A 19,817-nucleotide genomic window follows, 5' to 3' on the forward strand; every position below is an offset into this window, starting at 1 on the left:
CAAATCTTATGACACGACTCAGCCTGCACCCACCACCCTGACCGCTACACCCTTACCAATGGTTCAGTGTTACAATTGTGCTGATGTAGTGATGAAATGTCAAAGGCCTTTCCATGGAAGTGAGAGTGTGTTTGCTGCCACCTTCGTCCTTTCTGCACAGATACAGGACACAGTAAATGTTGTGGGAGTCGTGTCCTGCTCTTTGTATCTCCTCTGGTTTTCTGCCCCGGCAGCCGTGTGGATGTGTCAGCCGCTGAACGTTACAAGTGAAAAATCATGCAGAACGTGGCGAGACAGCTGTTGTAGCACGGTGTCTAATGAGGTGTGTGTGTTACTTCCTTCCTAGTAGAAGCCAGGTCTGAAGCCCCAGACAGACAGACGGACTGGTTTTCTCTCTGTCTGTCTGTCTAATGAGCCTCCTTTAGAGTGATCTCACTGAGTCGCTGATGACCTCTTGCCATGCATCACACACAGGCTGAGTCAGAGACTGGAGGCTAACAGCAGACACACACAGTGGCTGCTTCGCTATTCAGACATTACACTTATTTATTAATTCACTTATTAATTCAGGAGTTGGCAGAAACCAAAACCAGAGGTAGAGCGTGAACGTTGGTCTCAGCTTCATCGTGACAAACATGACACAGGAAATGAATGTTGCTCTAACAAATGCACCATGTCAACACCTTTGTGTTTACAGTTGTGTAATCAATACCCACTAACAACACAAAACAGACGCTATGTTGTTCTAGCAAAGAAATTGTTTGCAAAAAATGTATTGATATGAATAAAGTGCAACAGTGTAGAGTATTATTTTATTTATTTAACTTGGATTTGCAGGGAAAACCCCACTGAGGACACGAAGCTCTTTTACGAGGACTCCCTGCCAAGACAGCGACATAAAGTCAAAGATGCTTGTTGAATACACAGTAGCACTAATTAACTTTAAGCACAGATTTTTCCAGCACTTCTGTACTTTTTTAGTGACAGCTCTGAGTGATGTCTGAGCTTTCAGAAACGCTCCACTTACGTGGTAATAATTACATCTTGGATGTGTGAAGACTAATTACAAGTGATTACAGCAGCTCTACGTGGTGAATGCAGCTTTAGTATCTGACTGAGTGAACTACTAAGTGTCTGTAGTGAATGAGTGAACGAGGGAGTGACTTCATACACCTGACACGTACCTGCTCACACTAACATGGTAAACTGTGAGTTTTAGATTCCGTCTCTGGACAGAACCGGGGACGCCGGTGGTGCCGAGCTGCTACAGGCTCCTGGCAGCAGCTTCATATTTATCAACCACACACGAGGACGATATCGATCCCAACCTCTAACATTCGGCAAGAAGAAAGTACATCAAAATGTCTAACTTCTTCTGTTAATGTCTAACTTCTTCTGTTAATGCCTAACGTCTTCTTCTACTAACAATAACAAAATGAATACTCAGTCACAGCATCAGGACCGACCAGACCTTTCTGCCAGTAAATGAAGACCAGTGGTAGAAAGTACATTACTCTAGTATTTCCTTTTTTACTTTATACTCCTCAGAGGGAAATACTGTAGTATTTACTTTACCACATTTATCTGACATCTAGCGGCTGTGAGACCAGTGCACAGGGCCCGTAAACAAGGTGCAACACAGGGAAGAGGGAGGCCTCCTACAAAATACTGAATTCTCTTACACACTGTAGTGTTGTCAGAGTTACTTCACACGTCAGTGGCAGTCTGCTGGTTGTACAGCAACTACTAGGAAAAATATGTCATTTCATAATTTGGGGTCGTTTTGATTAAGAAGATTATCCAGTAACTTCACTCATGCACCATAGTGTCCCCATCATCTCTTCACATGTTAATGGCCATCTGCTGATTGCCCCACAACACTTAGTTTAGAAAAATATGTTTGTGTATAATGCTGATGAATTTTTATTGGGACAAATAGAATATTTAACAGCTTCACTGTTAGACAGTAGTGTCACCAGAACACTGGTCATCATGGGCAGGTTGGAACCCAATGGAAAGGAACAGCTTGTATGTGGAAGCAGCATCAGGCAAGAGAAGCAGAGGAGGCTGGTGAGGTGCATGTCCACTGCTTCAGGTGTGGTTCTAAGTTGGGGACGGCGGTGGGGGCCTAAGGGGTAGGCTGGGGGGTTGTCCCTATCAATGTGGGGGCTAAACCTACGCCCTTGGTCCAGACGCATCATCCATCCAGTGAGTGCGCAAGGACAAGGCTGTTCTGCCTCTCTCTCTCTCTCTCTCTCCCTCTCTCTCTCTCTCTCTCTCTCTCTCTCTCTCTCTCTTATGTAAGTGTGTCCTGATCTTACTGCAGCACACAACACACCCCGACACACACATACACTCTCTCTCTCTCTGAGCAAAAGTTTCATTGTCCTTAATCTCAGGTTGTGAGTGTGTGGAGGAGGTGGGCAGGTGAGGGGGCACGCTCACACAAGAGGGAGAGAGAGACTATGTGTGACCGAGTGTGTGTTTGAGTGAGAGAGAGAGGACAGAAGAGTCCGCGAAGGAGAGAAGGAGGACGGATCGGAGTCAGACAGCAGGAGGCTGCTCTGACATGCGGACCGTCTCTGATCCTGGCCGTGACGTTACCGGCTCTACCTGACCGACGGCAGATCAGCCTGCTCAGAGACCCGGGAGCCCGTCTTCTGCTCCGTTTCTCCTCCATATATACACCTCTCATCTGGACCGGCTCGCGTCGCCATGCCTCCGGCCGCCCGCTCGGTCGGGTACCGACTCCGCAGCACCTTGCCGGCGGCGCTGTGGATGGGGCTGCTGTGGAGCAGCATCTCGGCAGGAGGTACAGCCTCATTTGTGTGCTCATGATCAAACCAGTATAATATAACCATCTGCATGCATGTTACTCCACTTCCCTCAGCCTTGGCTTCCTTCCAAGCAGAAGGCTTGAGTTCAGTCGTAAAGCTTTGCAACGCTAACTCGTCTTTCTGGGCATCCCTGTCTCGTTATGAGCCATCTCCTCCCGCGACTCGTAGGAGGAGAGAGAGATGGAGAGTCTGAAGCAGCCTTTGAAGTCTCGAAATAAACGCGGTTGCAGGCTATTTACTGTGCGAGTAGCTCCAACCACTTTGGCACAACAGTCCAGGCTGCACACGCAGAGTCCATGTGGACCGGAGCCCACTCGTGTGCGTGGGAGCCTCGATCAGGCAGGAGGGAGAGAGAGGGAGAGAGAAGGAGGGAGAGAGGGAGAGAGAGATCACCTGTCAACCAGCTCTGCTGACAAGAGGGAGGGAGAGAAAGATCACCTGTCAACCAGCTCTGCTGACACGCACAGAGTGGGAAACAGGGATTCCTTCAGTTTGAACATTAGTCAAAGGTGAGAAGCTGATGGTGGAGGGTTTCATCGTTACAATGACTTCAGTCTGTCGCCTCTGTGATCAGGCCTCAGAGCTGTGACTTCTGTGACTTAGTAGAGGCTTTGACATGGCCCTGGTGTTGCCATCTTGACCTTGACATTGGAGTTTTCCACATAGAGTCCAAAATAGGGCGCAGGTGCAACAAATGGTTGTTTTCCTTATGGACGCTCTGCTTCGTCTGTCTCTGTTGTCACTGCTGGAAATATTAGCAAAGAGTGAAACATGCTGTCACAGTCCAAAACCCAAAAGTCTTCACACATTTAATCCTGATATGATGAATCAGTAATCGCAGTAGGTGCTGACTAATTTGACTGATTCATCTTCTGCATCAGATAGATCCAAGTTCACTCGACCTTGGAATCAGTTGGAAAAAAAATGTTAGCAAAACGTTCATTCTTGAGCAAAAAAGAACGCTGCAGCTATGACATGTCTAAATAACTGAACATTTAGGACTTTTAGAATTAAGAGTAGAAGAGTAAAAGACGACCAGGGGCCTGTTATTGAGGACGTTTACCAGGCAGCACTGTTCAGACACAGGACTCCATCAATCAGGTCCCAGCAGGCTTCAGTCTTCTTGTTAATTGTGTCACTCCTGTCTTTCTCTGTGTACACGCAGTTGTTCAGGCTGTAAATGCAGCAACACACACACACGCCTGTCATAGACACGCACAGTCATGTGCTGCACCACTGGTTTCATCTCTTTGTCGGGGTTTGTGGTTAATGAGATCACCCAGCAGAGATGTAATGTCACAGAGCCAGCTTGGGATTGTCTGTGTGTGTGTGTGTGCCAGTGTTTCTAAATGTGCGGATTGCGCCTGTGTATGAAGATAGGCCGGATCAGTACGTGGTCTAATTTCCCAGGGTGAGAGAGATAATCTGGTACAACGGCAGCTTGATAACTGAGTGGAGACTCACAAGCTCCAGCTGGGAAGTGAAGCCAGCAGCAGTGTGTGTCCACAGAGCAGCGTGGAGCCTTTTATCAAACCACACTGCCACTGTTTTGCTGCACAAATATCAATAAGGCATGTCTGCTTAATTTAAGAATATAGATTCTCTTTTCTTCTTGTCATTCCTCTTGTAAGTCACCTTCTCATCACGTCACCTCTCCTCTTCCTCCAGTTCTGCTTAAGTCATCTTCCTTTGAATGAGAGAAGAGAAAATGGAAGTGAGGGGGAGACAGAGGAGGCTCTTTGTTATGGTCGAATAACCCCGGCCTTATTATACAACTAGCTCCTCAGGCTGCAAACTTCTGAGAATATTGTCAAGTAAGCATCAGAAAGAGACCCAGCATGAGAGACAGTAAGGCTGAAGGGAAACCAGGTCTGAGGAGGGGGACGTACTCTCTGTATGTGGCAAAATATAGCCAGGCCAGATATTTAAATAGTCAGGGCTTACACAGAATAGTGTGCTCTCCTTTCCAACGCTTATTTTTGGAAAAGAAACTGTGGAGATACAGAACATGTTTAGGGGAAAGTGGTCCTCATCTGTGAAGCTTGTTCTCATAAAGGTGAAACATAAACTAAATAATAATCAGCCACACACTCACACTGTTTCCTGTTTAGTTGTCCCCTGTGGCACCAGAACATGTGGTTTGAGCCTTCAGGAAGTATAATAGTCTGAACTGGGCTCAGAAAGGTTTTTGGTGCTGGAGACACTTGAATTATCAAGGCTACTTATGTCTCATATCAAGTCTTAAACTGCAGGCATTCAGATGCTGTTCCTGTCTGTTCAGAGCACAGTATTATTATTATTATTAGTTTCTTTTTGCAAGGACACGTGCAGCTAAACACTGTCCAGGCAGCCGATGCCGTGTATATGGGGCATCTGGCTGAGAGCTAATCCGCAGCACTGTCCCTGTTTAGACTTTTAAAACGGGTTCAAACATCCAGAACAAAAAGCTTAAGAGTCAAACCCAGCATAAACCAGCAGCGTAACACCTGACCAGCGCTGTTCCACGATCACGTTGTTCACGCCGCTGTTTCACCTTTGGAGAAGAGATGAACAGTTCTGAGTTTAAACCTGTTAGTAAATGAACCCACAGCTGTGGAAAGTGGTTCTGCAGCTCCCAGCGACCGTCCCTCTGGTCTGGACACGTCTCTATTACATCTTTAGATCAACTGATGTGTTATATCAGGGGCAAAGCCATTTATAGCTGTTCATGTATCATGTCAATGTCAGTTTATAAAGCATGTTTAAAACAACATCAGGTGGCCAAAGCACTGTACATTATAACACGTATGGCAGCATAAAACAGTCACGTCAACCAGTGTTTGATTGTTTGTGTCTTGTTGCTTTTCTTTCCTTCTCTCTCTCCTCTATCCACTCACCCCAACCGGTCGAGGCAGAAGGCCGCCTACCAAGAGCCGGGGTCTGTCGGGGAGTTTTCTCCTCCCCGCTGTCGCCAAGTGCTGCTCGGGGGGTTTGTTGGGTTTTTGCTTATTATAGTGTAAAGTCTAGACCTGATGGTGTACAGGAAAGTGCCCTGAGATGACTGTTGTTAGACAAATAAAACTGAATTGAAACTGAAATAAAACAGACATGAGAAAAAAGACAAAAGAGAAAGAGCCACATTCCCCAGCCTGTACCTAAAAGCAATAATACATTGGATAAAAGAAAGATTACAGCTACCAAGCTGTCATAAGCCATCATGTACGTCTTAAGTGAGGATTTAAACACTGATGGGGTCAATTTAATGTGTAAAGGAAACTTATTCCAAAGTTTAGGAGCTGCAGCTGCCAAGGCACAGTCAGCAGATCATCTGACCTAAAAGGTCTGGCTGGACGATAGGGTCTGAGAAGTTCTGAATGCCAGGGACGAGCTAAACCACTTAATGCCTTAAGATTCATAAAGGTATTTTAAACTGGACTGTGAAGAAGTGCTGTCAAAGTCCAGTCATATGGCAGGAAGACATGTTCAGAGACAGACTGGATGCTGGAGGTGACCTCATGTTAATCAGCAGCAGCAGAGCACAGGTGGGCTGAGCAAGGTTTAACCTTCTGTTTCCACCAGAGCCCCCCCCCAGAACATCCTCCCTTGATTAACACAGTTACATAGATCAGTGTGCTCTTCATCAAGAGTTAATGCAGTGTTTTCTGATGGACTACATAGCAGCTCTCTGTAGTGCTGGGTCAGCCAGGGCCAGCCTGTTACTACACTGAGCCTTTACACTGTGTTACACTGGAGGCTGAGCTGAAGTTTTCAAATGAATTCTTTACAGTCCCTTCCAGGCGCTGCTGGTTTTAAGTCATGCCACTACAGTGTAGAGACTCCAAAAGGTTGTAGATAATCCAACAGAGTGTGAACAAGGACTCCAGTATATTTTATTTAACATGATGTGAGGATGCTCACAGAATCTTTAAATGGACAGAGAAGGAGAGGCTAATGACAGTGGCTGCTCAGAACTGTGCTACCACATGATAAAGGCTGCAAGTCTCTGCAGGTTTATTTCTTCACTGCAAATGGATCCAGCTGCCTGGATGCTAGATAACAAATTTAATAATGTGTGGGGTGCTTTGGAAAGTTGCTGGCAACAGTGTTCTGCCTGTAAAGGCTACCCAGCCTGAGGTTAAATGGCCTGAACAGGCTAAAGAACCAGATCAGTTGTTGTAAAGTGAGAAAAGTGTTGGGTTGGTCTTAGTCTTTGTTCTGAGCCTGCTTTGTATTCAGGAGTGTGAGTTCTTGTTTGTGTTTGCTGCAGCTGGAGGAGTGTAGATGATACACAAGCTGCCATCTCAATTAGTCCCTGCACTCATTAGGACCAGAAGTGAGAGCTGCAGCATCTTGAGCTCTCACACACACTGACATATGGTTCGAGCTTCTGCAGCAAACCTCCCAGAGATGACAACGTCCCAGTGAATTATTCAAAGGGGTGTGTGTGTGTGTGTGTGTGTGTGTGTGTGTGGTGGTGGTGGTGGGGGGGTTAGTCATGTAGTCCTGGTGCTAACCTTCCTCTGCGCTCAGTGGTGACATCAAAAGAGGACACCTGAAGTAGGAGCAGATCCTTCTGTCAGCGATGTCTCCGCCTCTTCGGGGATGCTCAGACCTTTGTGGCACAGTGTGGCGGTCTAAGGCTTTGAGAGTGTGTGTGTGCATTTGTGGTTCAGTGTGAGTTGCTGGTGCCTGTCTCAGTATCCAGGATTATCCTCTCTAGGGTGGCTGTAGGATTGCACCGATGCTGCTGACTCTTCTCTACAATAGAAGCAATTAACTGAAGCTTAACTTTGTATATGTCTGCTTTAAACCATGATGTTTGAGTATGTTTACAGGCACACAGCTGAAACTCGGTTTGTTTTTCTGTTGCTCAGCCTGGATCTATTACACCAAGTTCAGTTCCACCCGGTATAAGCTAATTTGATTTGTCTGCAGACAGACTCCACCCTCATGTTTTGGTCATGTTAAAGGTTTTTGCGCCTGTTGCTGACTTTGATGATTGATGGTGTAACAATATTATGGCCTTTATTAATTGGTTATAACCATAATAGCTAACAACACACCCCTCTCCACAATGAACAGTGATAAATGTCACCTGCTTCACATCCATCTGGTGGAGAAACTGACAGTAGGTTTATTCAAAAGACCTTTTTGTACCATGCAGCCCGACTGTATCTGATAAGTCTGTGCAAACACCTTTACTCCAGCGGAGGACGGTAAATATAACAGAAACACAGCTAATAAAATGCAACAGCTTCCTACGTTTTGGACTCGCTGTCCCCTCAGAGTGAGCAGGTCGGTCGCTGGGGCAAATTTGCACGTCATAATTTGGCAACGTCGAATCTGACATGGGAAATTTGCACATAGCGGCTCACGAGTGTTGCCGGGTGAACAATCCTTCTTATATGCACAATCAGTGATTCTAACTGCCCTTCAGTGTACAGTTATTTTGTCATATTTCTGTTTTTTACATAGAGCTGATTTGGACCCGGCCTGTTTATTCATCGTACGGGGACCATGTTAAGGTATAATAGAAAACTGACCTGGCGTTAATGAGACAGCCACTGTCAGCACTCAGAAACCCCCGTAAACCCTTTGTTACTGTATTTCACAGGTTGTCTGTGGTCACACCATCTTTAGATGTGATTATCATCTAGTTTTATTTGTCTGTGGCACTCTGTAGTCTGGACTTTCCAAGTTGTTTCCCTTCCATATTATCATTTGGAATTCTTTGTATAATTATATGAATTTCAGCGTCTGGCAATGCCGTGGACCCCACGAGCAAAGTGAAGTGAATTGATTTCATTGTGATTAAGAGTCACTTACTGTGGACAAATGTAGCACTGAAGGAAGATGAAACAGCACAGTCAGTGAGTCTGGTGATAATGTGGTGTCCCAGGAGCTGCTCCTGCTCTCACTGCTGTTATTGGGTCTCATATTTTATATTGTCTCAGGCTAGATTGCATCTTATATTATGTTTAGGCAGTGGGTATTTCTGCGGTTGGTTATCTCTTGATTATGCAAAGTCTGGCTTGGATAAAATATTGCTCTATCCACTGTTACTATAAATACAGTGTATAGTGTTGATTTTGTAGCTGAGAACAGGGCTAGATCCCTGCAGGTCTAAATCATATTCAACTAATAATGGTCACAAAACAAGTGCAGTATGCAAAATAGAGAAATCACACACTTCTAAACTAAAAGTGGTGATGTTAAAACAGTGGATTGTGCTGCAGGAGGCTGTTCAGCCCTGTGTTGTGGGGGTTTAGTCAGTGCTGTCAGACCTTTAGCACACACTGCCAGCACTGAATTAGCTCAGAGCCTCCAGGGCTTCATGATGAGCCTTGAAGGAGTTTTCAAAGTCTAATTTCTTGATCAAATTCTTGCAGAAAAAGAAAAACATTTACTCTCTTCCAGACAAATCCATGTACTGCCTGACATCATGTGACCTTGAAAGGGCATTGAAAGCATTGTTTATGTCTGCACCAAATGATGAACAGTGATCCAAAGAGAGCTGTGATGTGGTTTTCTGGGATTAGTGACAATTTGGATTTTCACTCTGACTTAGTTACACACAAACTCATCCTGACACTGTTCGTATAATATTTCAGCTTGCCTCACATCTTACGCTAAGCCGCCTTTGATATGAGAATCCTGCTGATGTTGACGCATTCCACAAACTGCATCTGTGTGTGTGATAATCCACGCCGCTTAGAGCAACGCTGATAGCTTCGCCTGTCATGCTGTCGAGTCAGTGTGCTTGTTCCTTGACTTGAATATGTCTGAGAGCTGCAGAGACGAGCATTGTGGGACAGAAAGGATGTCTGGGTGTTTTTTCACTGTGACTGGCTCCAGTCTGGACCTTGAGGTTCAATGTATCAGCGTGGCTCCACTCCACTTGAGCGTGGGGATTGATTGATTCCTGTCATGGTGTGTGCAGAGATCTCACAGCAGCAAACCCCCCTGAGCTTTTGAGAAGGTTATGGTCCACCAGTTTTGAAGCGCGATGCAGGATGAAGCAAAAGGCTGAGGAGATGCAAAGCCTTCTTCCTGCAGGATGATGGCTGCCTGTCATGTTCTGAAGGGGAGGACGGTTGTTTATGTCAGGTTGAGGGGTTGTTACAGATCCATGGAAACTGTAGCGGACTTCTTTATGTGTGCAAGATACTTTCACAAGTTCAGAACTATCATTTAAGAACAACTCATTAGGACTGAGGCGCTGCTGATGCTGCAGTTCAGCCATTTTTCAAGCCGGTTCATTGAGTCAGCTCTTAAGAGAAAGACGGCAAATGAGTTTTAAAAGACCTCATTGGTGATTTGCATTTTTGCAATTTTTGTCTATAATTTTGGCAAAGTTAAATTGTCACTGCACGGTACAGTATAATGGTTGCTTGTACTAAGTAACAGGACTAAGGGTCAACAGCCGCACTCGCAGCGCCGCGAGGCTATAACATTCGATATGAAGAAAATCTAATGCTTCCATTTAGATGAATAAAAATGAACATCTTAAATGTGAATACCACAGATATAGTGTTGAACTCTGTAGCATTGTTGTTCTTCCTTGTCAAAACCTGATGCACATTACCCATGATGTATATGAACTACCAACAGTTTGCTCTGAGGGTCATGGTGGTTCTCCCCAGACCGTATAGAGGGCGAACAGTCTGACAGCTCATCGCAAGTTGATCGCCCCCTGGTGGCTGGTTACAGTATAGGTCATAAATCCCACCCTCTCCATGTTACCGGATGGGACATGAGTCAAAACTCAAAGTGCAAATCAAACAAAATTTTTCCCAGAGGTCACTTCGGTCGTTTTTGGTCGATGCTATTACAGTAATGTGTGTACAAGAGGTCATTCTTCTGATAGGTTTGTTTTTAATACATGAAAAGATTATATTATTTTGGATGATTTGACAGCTTTGATTTGCTGGCTGATGCATTATTCAACTACTCTGTTGCTACTGCCCCAAATTTGGTCACAAAAAACCAAGATGGCGGCCACCATATTCATGATATTTTGGCTTCACTGTTGCATAGGGAGGGAAGTGGAGACACGATGTCCATGTTTATGTGCAGTCAATGGTTCTCCCAGCACCTGTAAACAGACTTTGGGGACGACAGAAATCACCTACTACACATGCACGTACATTTTTTCCTGTCAAATACCTACTACTATTAATGAAAATGCAGTAGTCATTGCAGCGACTCCACCGTCTAGTAAACACAGCTTCGGACATACTACTACTGTCGTCATGATGTTACTTTACACAGGGGAGCCATTTAGTCCATCTTGTTTCAAAACAGTCAGTATTTTCTGGATGCTTCCAAATGCTTTTAAATGACTAATAATAATATTCTAAACAGCAGGCATCACCTTTAACAATAAAATAAAGTCTGTATCCCCAGATATTTAAAGTCTTCATATGACCAGAATATGTAAGTAAATGTTGCACAGGTTTTTCCACTTTTCCTCAACGCTGACATGATCATATTTAGCTTACCATGTTTATACAGCGCAGTAAAATGCCTTTGTTTTATTTTTCTCGACAAGTGTGAAGCAGTTGTTTTGTGTCTTAGTATAAATATCCTCCTACGGATCAGCATCTGTCACCAAAGACAGTAGTATTCATCCTCCTAAATCATTTGGATTTGTCACTATGGAAACCATCAATGTTTGCATTAAATTTCAAGGCAGTCCATCACGGATTTGTGGAGATGTCTGAGCCTGGACCAGAGTGTTAAAATCCATCATGTTGCTGCACGGCTCGTGTTTCATGCTGGATGTTTTCCTGGTGATCTTCATTTATTCTGTAGTTACCTTGTGTGACCTAAACTGTGATGAAATTTTTACCCAGACAACAGCTGTCGTCTGATTGTTTTCTCATAAAGACCAGGGCGGAAACAAAGCCACAAGACATTTCTGGAAAACAGAGCAAGTCATTGATCGACATTAAGGTCAGATCAGATTGACTGGAGCCATGAAGTATTTCTTATTAAACCACCAGGAGCGTAGCTCCTCACTAGAACGTCTTAATAAAGACTCAGGGAAACAAACAGATCTGATCTCTGGGAACATGAACACTTTGCTTTCAGAGCACATGCACTGTTCTGTCCTGTTCAAGCTTCAGTGGTGCACTCAGTGTTTTCATAGCTGAATCCCACTGTAGAAAATGAACCTTATAACAAAAGATAAACAAAAAGAATCATGTCAGCTTGAATAGTAATTACACTGAAACTGCCAAATATTCACATTTTAACACAATACTACAGTTTTTGTTCACAGCTCACAGTTGCATTTTTTTACTGCTTCATAATTTATTGCTGAATCTTCTCCGTGTTGATATTTGGGTCATGGCCACCCTGAGGTTCACACTAAAATCATTCCTCCTTTCTTCTCTGACTCCTCTTGCCTCCGCTCTCTGCCTCCTTTCACGATTCACATCCCTGGTGAAGAGCTACACCCATCTTATCTTTTATTCATAGATTAAAAGCACAGTGCCCGCATTCATGTACCTGTGACAGACACACAGATTCACACCGTCACTTCAACAAGAGTTTTGGAACTACTTTCTGATAAGACACCATTTATACAGGCTTTATTAATAGTTAATATATTGTCTACTAATGTTTTATAGATCAGTTGCTTTATAAGCAAGAACAGTGTTTGTCTTGTCAGGTTGTGGAAAAATCCTCATCTAGTGTGACATTTGTATTATTTTGACTTTTAAAAGGTTAAAGCTGGTGAATTTCCATGTCTTTGTTGCTATCCAAGAATCTCCAGCCAGAGACTAAAACCAGCAATGAACTTGATGTAAATGTGTGTGAATCGAGAGCCTGGTTTAGCTTATAGGTCTGTACCATAGATGGAGGAGCTCTGGCCAGCTAAAAGTCTGACCCGGTGGCGTCTTTAGCACAGAGAGAGTGGGACAAGGAAAAAGCAACAACCAGGGTTAACATGGGTTTGGCTGTTTGACATGGAGAGGGTTAAAAGCAGCCAGAGGACTCAGACTGGATTCAGATGTGGCCTTCTTCCTTCTGGATGTGTTAGCATCTAAAGCTAACCTGTTTGTTTTGGTAGCATTAGCCACCTAGCATGGTCGGGATTTTACCTTTGTGTTGAATTAATATGTTACTGTTAGCCAGCTAACGCTAGCTTCAGACTGAAGGCTGCAGTTTGTTCCAACCAGGCAACCGTAGTTTGCATCATCTCTAGGAAACAGGACATGATGGGAGCGGCAAAGAGGAGGCTTGTTTTGAGTCTCACTAGATCCTCTAGGCTGAAGAGAAATTAGGTCAAATAGCTTTAAGTAAATCATGGTAATCTCTTGCATTAACATTTTCAGAAGTAGAGCTGACTGAAATCAGTCCCTGCTCTCAATTTCATATCCATAACTGCAACAAAAATAAAGATAGCATATGTGCACTGTCTAACTGGACAAAAGCAGGTATCAGGATGCAACTCTCTTGATAAATGGTGAGAAATTAATCAGCAGTGGTGTAAAATCCATGCACTTAATGGTCTAAAGCCACCAGTGTGGTCCTTTAATGGGGCATTTTATCACAGTCAGCAAAATGAAAAAATCAGCATCATCATGGATGAAAAACCTTTGATCTGTGGAGAAATAAAGCTGTTTGTGTCCTCTGGCATCACTTTCCTCCATCACCCCCTCCCCTCGCTCCTCCTTCCCTTCTCGCTGCTAACTGGAGGCATGCAGGAGTGTGAGGAGAGTTTCAATGACTTGTGACTGCAAATGCATTCACAGAGAGTGGCCAACAAACACGTGCATGTCAGTACAAACACACACATATCATTGGTATTACTGCTGCGTACTTAACTGGGACTTCATTGACTGTATTCATCCCATAACCTTTCCCACTAATCCTAACCTTTACCACTACTGCTGCTTAATCCTGTTCTAGTCTTAGCCCTAAACCCACATTCAACTCTGAAGCAGTGCTGGAAAGAAGTAGGAAGGTTCTGACTCGAGAATATTTTTCACTTCCTTCTTTCTTTTGGAGGACGTTTAATCCTCATGAGGACTAAATGTTTTCACATAAGTCGACCCACAGAGTCCCAAAAAATGAACTACTTTAAATCACTTCTACATTCCTGTGAATTCTTTCTTAATGCACACCACAACTGGTTCATCACTCAGTGCCAGTCCTCGCATGCCTCATTGCTTGAACACAAACCAGGAGTGTCAGGACATAAGCGCTTCTCACGCTGAGACCGGCCAGTTGCTATGACAAACATATTTATAAAATATGATCACTGATGTGAATTGTGAGGTTCAGTCATTGCAGAAGGTGTTGAGAGTCATCTTTCTGTGGCTGGTGTCCATTTGTGAGCTTTGGCACATAAAATGTGACCAAGCTTTTCTGCAAATATGGTTATAAAGTGCAACGACGACCTGAGGTTCTGAAATCATCGGAACATTTTATTCCTAAATCACAACATGAACAAAGCTGACATGCTGCTTATCAGCTAAAAAGTGGGATCAATCTTATGATCCCTAGTTAGAAATGGACTAAGATGCTGTGTGTACTGAGCTTGATGCTTTATAAGAGAAAAATTAACTTTCCAGTGTTTTCGACATGGACAAAGTGTTTCACAGGAACAGCAGGTCCAGTATAAGCTACTTCTATAAGAACTGATAGGTCTTATCCTTATCAACATGCAGTATGTGCTGATAATGTCAGGAACAAGTATTGTCCTAGTCCACCCTCGCCTTCCTCTAACATAATGTAATCCCTGTTTTAGTCAGGTTGTCTTTATGTAACCCTCTGTGGTGGGAAAACGTGTCTTGGTTTGCATGTACAACTACACAGTTAGTTATGAAATGCTACAAAGCTGGGAACATGTTACGAAGATAATGAGCAGAGCAAAAATGATCATTTAATTATCAGTTATTTGTGGCATGACTGAGATACTTATGGTTGATGAGACTGTAATAGTACACTTTTAACTGTGGCACATGCTGCTGATGACTTCGGTGTTGTTGTGATACACTCCAACGGGGAAATGAGTTTATATGGTTGAGTGACAGGATTTATGGCTCATTAATCACGTATGTTGCCCTGGGGAGAGACACAGAAGCTGTTAGACGCTGTGTCTTTACAAAGAAAAACCAAAAACAGAGTCATGTATGATTGCAGAAAAGAAGCAGGATGTGAGAATACAGAGAAAAGGTGAAAGTAAAGGTGACACGGCAACAAGAGGAAGGTTGAACCACAGCTGCAACATCACGCTGGGCATGATGGAGGAGGGCTGGGGGAGGAGCGGATGGGGAGAGTGAGGGAGAGCCCACAGATGATGCCATCTGCTCAGCTGAGCCGGTCATGCCTGGCTGCAGTAGCACCTGCCTCTCACGCCACATGCACCAGCTGAGGGTTTTAGCCTGGAACCGCGATGTTAGAGCAACAAGTTCTGAGCCTTAAACCAAAAGCACTGCAGACTTTTCACAGGGGCCACAGGAGACAGTTTGCAGGCTTACTGGAGGTGTGTGTTGCTCCATCTCCAGCGATTCCATATGCCAACTCACATCTGCAAACTGACAAGTGAGCAGGGGCTCAGCTCCCGCTCACCCCATGATGAAAGTCGCTCAGCTGAGACGTCGCTACTGAATGACATGGCCAAAAATGTAAAGCAGGGGTCAGAGATTAGGTTTATATTGTGTGTCTTAAACATGTAGTTTATTTGAGTTCAGGATAAAATGTCTTCATAGAACAGTTGGCGTGGGATTGTATCTGAGGGCAGATGTAAGTGTGGGCTCACAGCTGATATACTCGTTTTCAAAAAACTGACTCATATGTGTGAACACTTGTCTTGTGTTACACTATGAGATATAACTGATGGGTTAAATCATACCGTTAAACAGTGGCCTGTTCATTTAGGGCTTCCTAAAAACAGCGGTGGAAAGTAACTAAGTACATTTACTGAAGTACTGTACTTAAGTACAATTTTGAGGTATCTGTACTTTCATTTTGTGCTACTTCACGCTTTGACTTCTCTATATTTTATAGGCAAATATTGCACTTTTTACTGCACTACATTTATTTTAAAATTTTAGTTACTAGTTACTTTTCAGAACTAGATTAATGCAAACATTTCAGCGTAATCATAAGGCTGTATTGATCTCCAGTGAAAAATTCAGAAAGGACCGAGCAGGATGTAAAGTACTTCAAATTCTAAGCATATAAGCTGGTTAACTCTAATATGTGATGTGCAGAGTTTTGCATCATTAGGCCTAATTACAATTCAATAATATAATACACACTAATGTTATATGTGCCATTCTGCATAAAGGGTACTTTTACTATTAGTACTTTAGGTATGTTTTGATGCTTGAATACTTTGAGCTTTTACTTAAGCAACATTTTGAAAGCAGGACATGTAACAGAGTATTTTTACACTGTGGTATTGCTGCTTTTACTTTAAGGGACCTGATTACTTCTCCACCACTGCCTAACAATTATTTTGGGAATTTAAATAATCCTTATATTTACATAGTTTTATTGTTATCTTAAGTAGATTCTTTTAAATTCCATGACCATTCTGATGTAAACTACAAGCCAAAGGGCCAGATTTGGCCCCCAGGCGTCTGTTTGCCTGCTGCTGGTCAGTGTGTTTGTTTGTCTTGACCAATTCATAATGTGGAATGGATCTGGATTTGCTGTGGATTCAAGCTTTCATTCTTGCATGTGCTTTGTCCCTAGGGGCCACCGTAGATATGTATCTGCCTTGGAAGTTTTAGACATCACTGGCCATTGTCATCAGTATGAAAAGATAACAATAAAACCATGTGTTCTGCTGCCTGTTACAAGTAGCATTAACTGCTATGTTCAGCGCACATGGCGTGTTAATTTACATGGTAGTGTGACTTTTAGTGAGGCCACACGCTGCTATGTTCAGTGCACATGGCGTGTTAATGTACACGGTAGTGTGACTTTTAGTGAGGCCACACACAGACACAGTTGTTTGAAAAGATTTACCTTTAGTTGTACATGATGAGGGTTATTTAACAATCCACATTCGCAAATTCAGCTCCCTCTAACCTGGTCGGAACCTTTGGCTTCTGGTATCCTGTTAACTGCTTTTTTCAATCAGCCAGGTTTAATTAATTAACTTTAATTAACTCTGAAAATGCTGCTTCCACTCTTTTGCAACGTTAGCTGAAGGATGTTCCAATTTAATCCCCAAACTCAGTCCTCATTATTATTTTTGTTCTGAATGTAGGAATTTTAAGATGAGGCTATTTAGCATTTGTGCTAACGTGTGTACATGTGTATGGATGCTAATGAGCGTGTTTACATTGCATGTGAGATGGGCTGTGTATGAGTAGACAGGAGATTGCCTGTCTGGGTGCTCGTGTGCTCCGAGGTCACCACTGACTGGTTGGTTCGATTGCTGCTCTGTCTCCAGTTTCAGGTCATTCCACTCACTGACTCCGAGTGTCAGTTCGAAGATAACATTGATTAGTGTGTATGTGTTTGTGTTGGCACTCATTAGCTCCCACACAGGGAATCATTAAATCAGAGCAGTGTGCACCCAGTGCCTGAGTTTGAGATCCATAGACATCTGAAGTTACAAGTGCATTTTTACCATAGCCTGGCTTCCAGGGGTCTCGTCCAATTAGCACCGGGGTATGCTGTTGGTCAAGATGTTCCTAAACAATGGCTCTCGATGGATCATTTCAGTTCATCCCAACTCAAATCTCATTTGGCCATTATTCATATGGATAATAAAGGCGCTGTTGTGGCTGAGATCTGGGCGTGTATTGTTAAAATCACATCACTTAATAAAGTAAGACACATGATATTCTTACAGCAGGGTGTGTCAGGTGTAGTTCGTACTTGTGACCACAACTAGAGTGTGGATAAAAACTCGCTAACGCTCCTGAACAGGCAAAGCAGGATCACTGGCAGTTGGTTGGATACCACACTAAGGCCAAGGGGATGCGGGTTAGAGCTCTTGTCACTGTCAGAATCAGGGTGTGAGGCTGTGGCTGCTTCGTGGAAATGTCCGATACGTGCCGTAACAGTGCTGAGCCACTACACACCAAGTTTGTTTGTTCACTGATTTTTGTCTTCCAAATCGCTGTCGACTTGTTTATAACCTGACTGCACATCTTTCTTACCCCATTTTCACTGCAGCACTGTTATCAAACCTCATTGAAATTAAGCTCAGACCTGCAGACATGATATCCAGCTGGTTTTACCTTTTAATTGGATTAATTCAGCTTGTATTGTACAAACCAGATATGTGATGCTTGGAGCAGAAGTGTTTCTGTACCTGAAACGATAACCTGCCTTGCCTTTGTAATACAGCCAAAAGCTGTCTATGATAGCCTGTGCAGTTGTTCAGATAGCGTCTGTGTGCATGAGTGTGTGGTTATCATGGAGTGTCTCCAAGGGGAACAGACATGGTGTACAGGGAGTGTATTCCAGATACAGTTGCTGCCAGTTTGAAGCCCGATAAAGCACGTTAAACAGCTCTTAGAATACAAATTATGCAAAGTGACAAAAGAAAACAAAAAGCCGAGCTCTCCCATGTATTTTACTGAAGTGTTTCAGACTCACACATGTACACGCAAAACCACAAAGGAGCCCATTTTCATTGTTGTCAGGCTTTCATTGCTTTACAGCCTCAGATTTATTTGTGTTGGAGTGGCAATGACAGCCTGCAGTCACTGAGGACTACTGAACTGCACCTCCATCTCTCTCTCGCTCTCTTTCTCGTTTCACAACACTTATTGTGTTGCCAGCACAATAACCTCACCTCCTCAGTGATATAAACTCACAGTTGCTCTTGTTTTCTTCCTGCAGTTACAGAGCCTATAAAAAGTACTCCCTCCCTTGGATGTTTTATAAAATCATTAAAAGGGTAAATCAGTCATGGGCAATGTAATTTGGCTCTTTTGACAAAAAAAGCTAAAAAAACAAACTCTTTAACGTCAAAGTGAAAAGAGGTTTCTACAAAGTAATGTCCGTTAAATAAAAATATGTAATGGGAAATAAGTGACTGCATAAATATTCACTTCCTCCAAGTCATTATTTAGTAGATGCACCTTTGGCTGCAGTCACAGCACTGAGTCTGACCAAATAAAAAGTATTCTTGCTGAAAATATTTGTTTGACAATAAACTGATATTAGCTTTTGTTAAACTCTCAAACATGGATATCAACCTCAGTCACTCAGCATCAGTCAGACTGAGGTTTATACCATGATTCACTTTTTCTAAGCCAATACAACTGTCATGCAAGAGAGATTTTACTTTCTCCAGACAGCAGAGTTAGCTTTCTGTATTTTTATATTTTACTCTCACTATCAGTTTGGATTTCCATTATCATTTGCAGTCAGATCTATTGTTGTGGTTGATTAGCACAATGGACATGTTAAGGGATGTGAGTAAATATAGGGATGCTCAGTGAAGCTGCAGTGATCAAGCTATTAACAGACAGAAAGAAGAATATTTTACAACTATTTCGATAATCAAATAACCGTTGACTCATCAAATAACCTGCTCAGTGCTGCCGGTGGGAAGGTGCAGGACTCGTCGGCGAGGCGTGTTTGTGTGCACGCATGTTAACAAAAAATGAAAATCCACATTGCATCTACAAAGGGAAGCAAGACGAAGACATGCTGCAAACGCAATTATGAGTTAAATGAAATTTCTGGCATCTAATATTCATGGTTTCAATCATCCATCTGTTAACATCAACAATAATGGAAGTGAGTGCATCTCGCTTTCACTTCTGCCACACTCCATTTCCTGCACAGTAACAGCCTTTTAATATATTGAACTTCAGAGTTTTTCAAATGTTTCAGCACTAGACATTCAGGTCATAATCCTGCAGGGCATGCGAACAGGATGTGCTGACTTCAATTAAAGCTAAGTTATGCTTTGTTAAAGCTACAGTATCACACCAGCTTTTAAAATATTGAAATGTTGCATCAATATCGGTTTAATTCAACAAAATACCACTGATTATGGATTTTCTT

General features: G+C 43.2%; 1 protein-coding gene across 2 annotated transcripts in view; it reads left to right on the forward strand.

The window, feature by feature from the left end:
• The first annotated feature begins 2,313 nt into the window (after positions 1-2,313).
• Positions 2,314-19,817, forward strand: part of sez6l (seizure related 6 homolog (mouse)-like) — a 44,213-nt gene continuing 26,709 nt past the window's right edge. For both annotated transcript variants that reach the window (XM_020625121.1, XM_020625122.1), the window contains exon 1: positions 2,314-2,812. In XM_020625121.1, coding sequence (XP_020480777.1) covers positions 2,716-2,812 — 97 coding nt within the window. In that variant the 5' untranslated portion in view covers positions 2,314-2,715. The remainder of the gene's footprint in view (positions 2,813-19,817) is intronic.

This window comes from Monopterus albus, unplaced genomic scaffold (genome assembly GCF_001952655.1).
Source record: "Monopterus albus unplaced genomic scaffold, M_albus_1.0 scaffold346.1, whole genome shotgun sequence".
Classification (NCBI taxonomy): domain Eukaryota; kingdom Metazoa; phylum Chordata; class Actinopteri; order Synbranchiformes; family Synbranchidae; genus Monopterus; species Monopterus albus.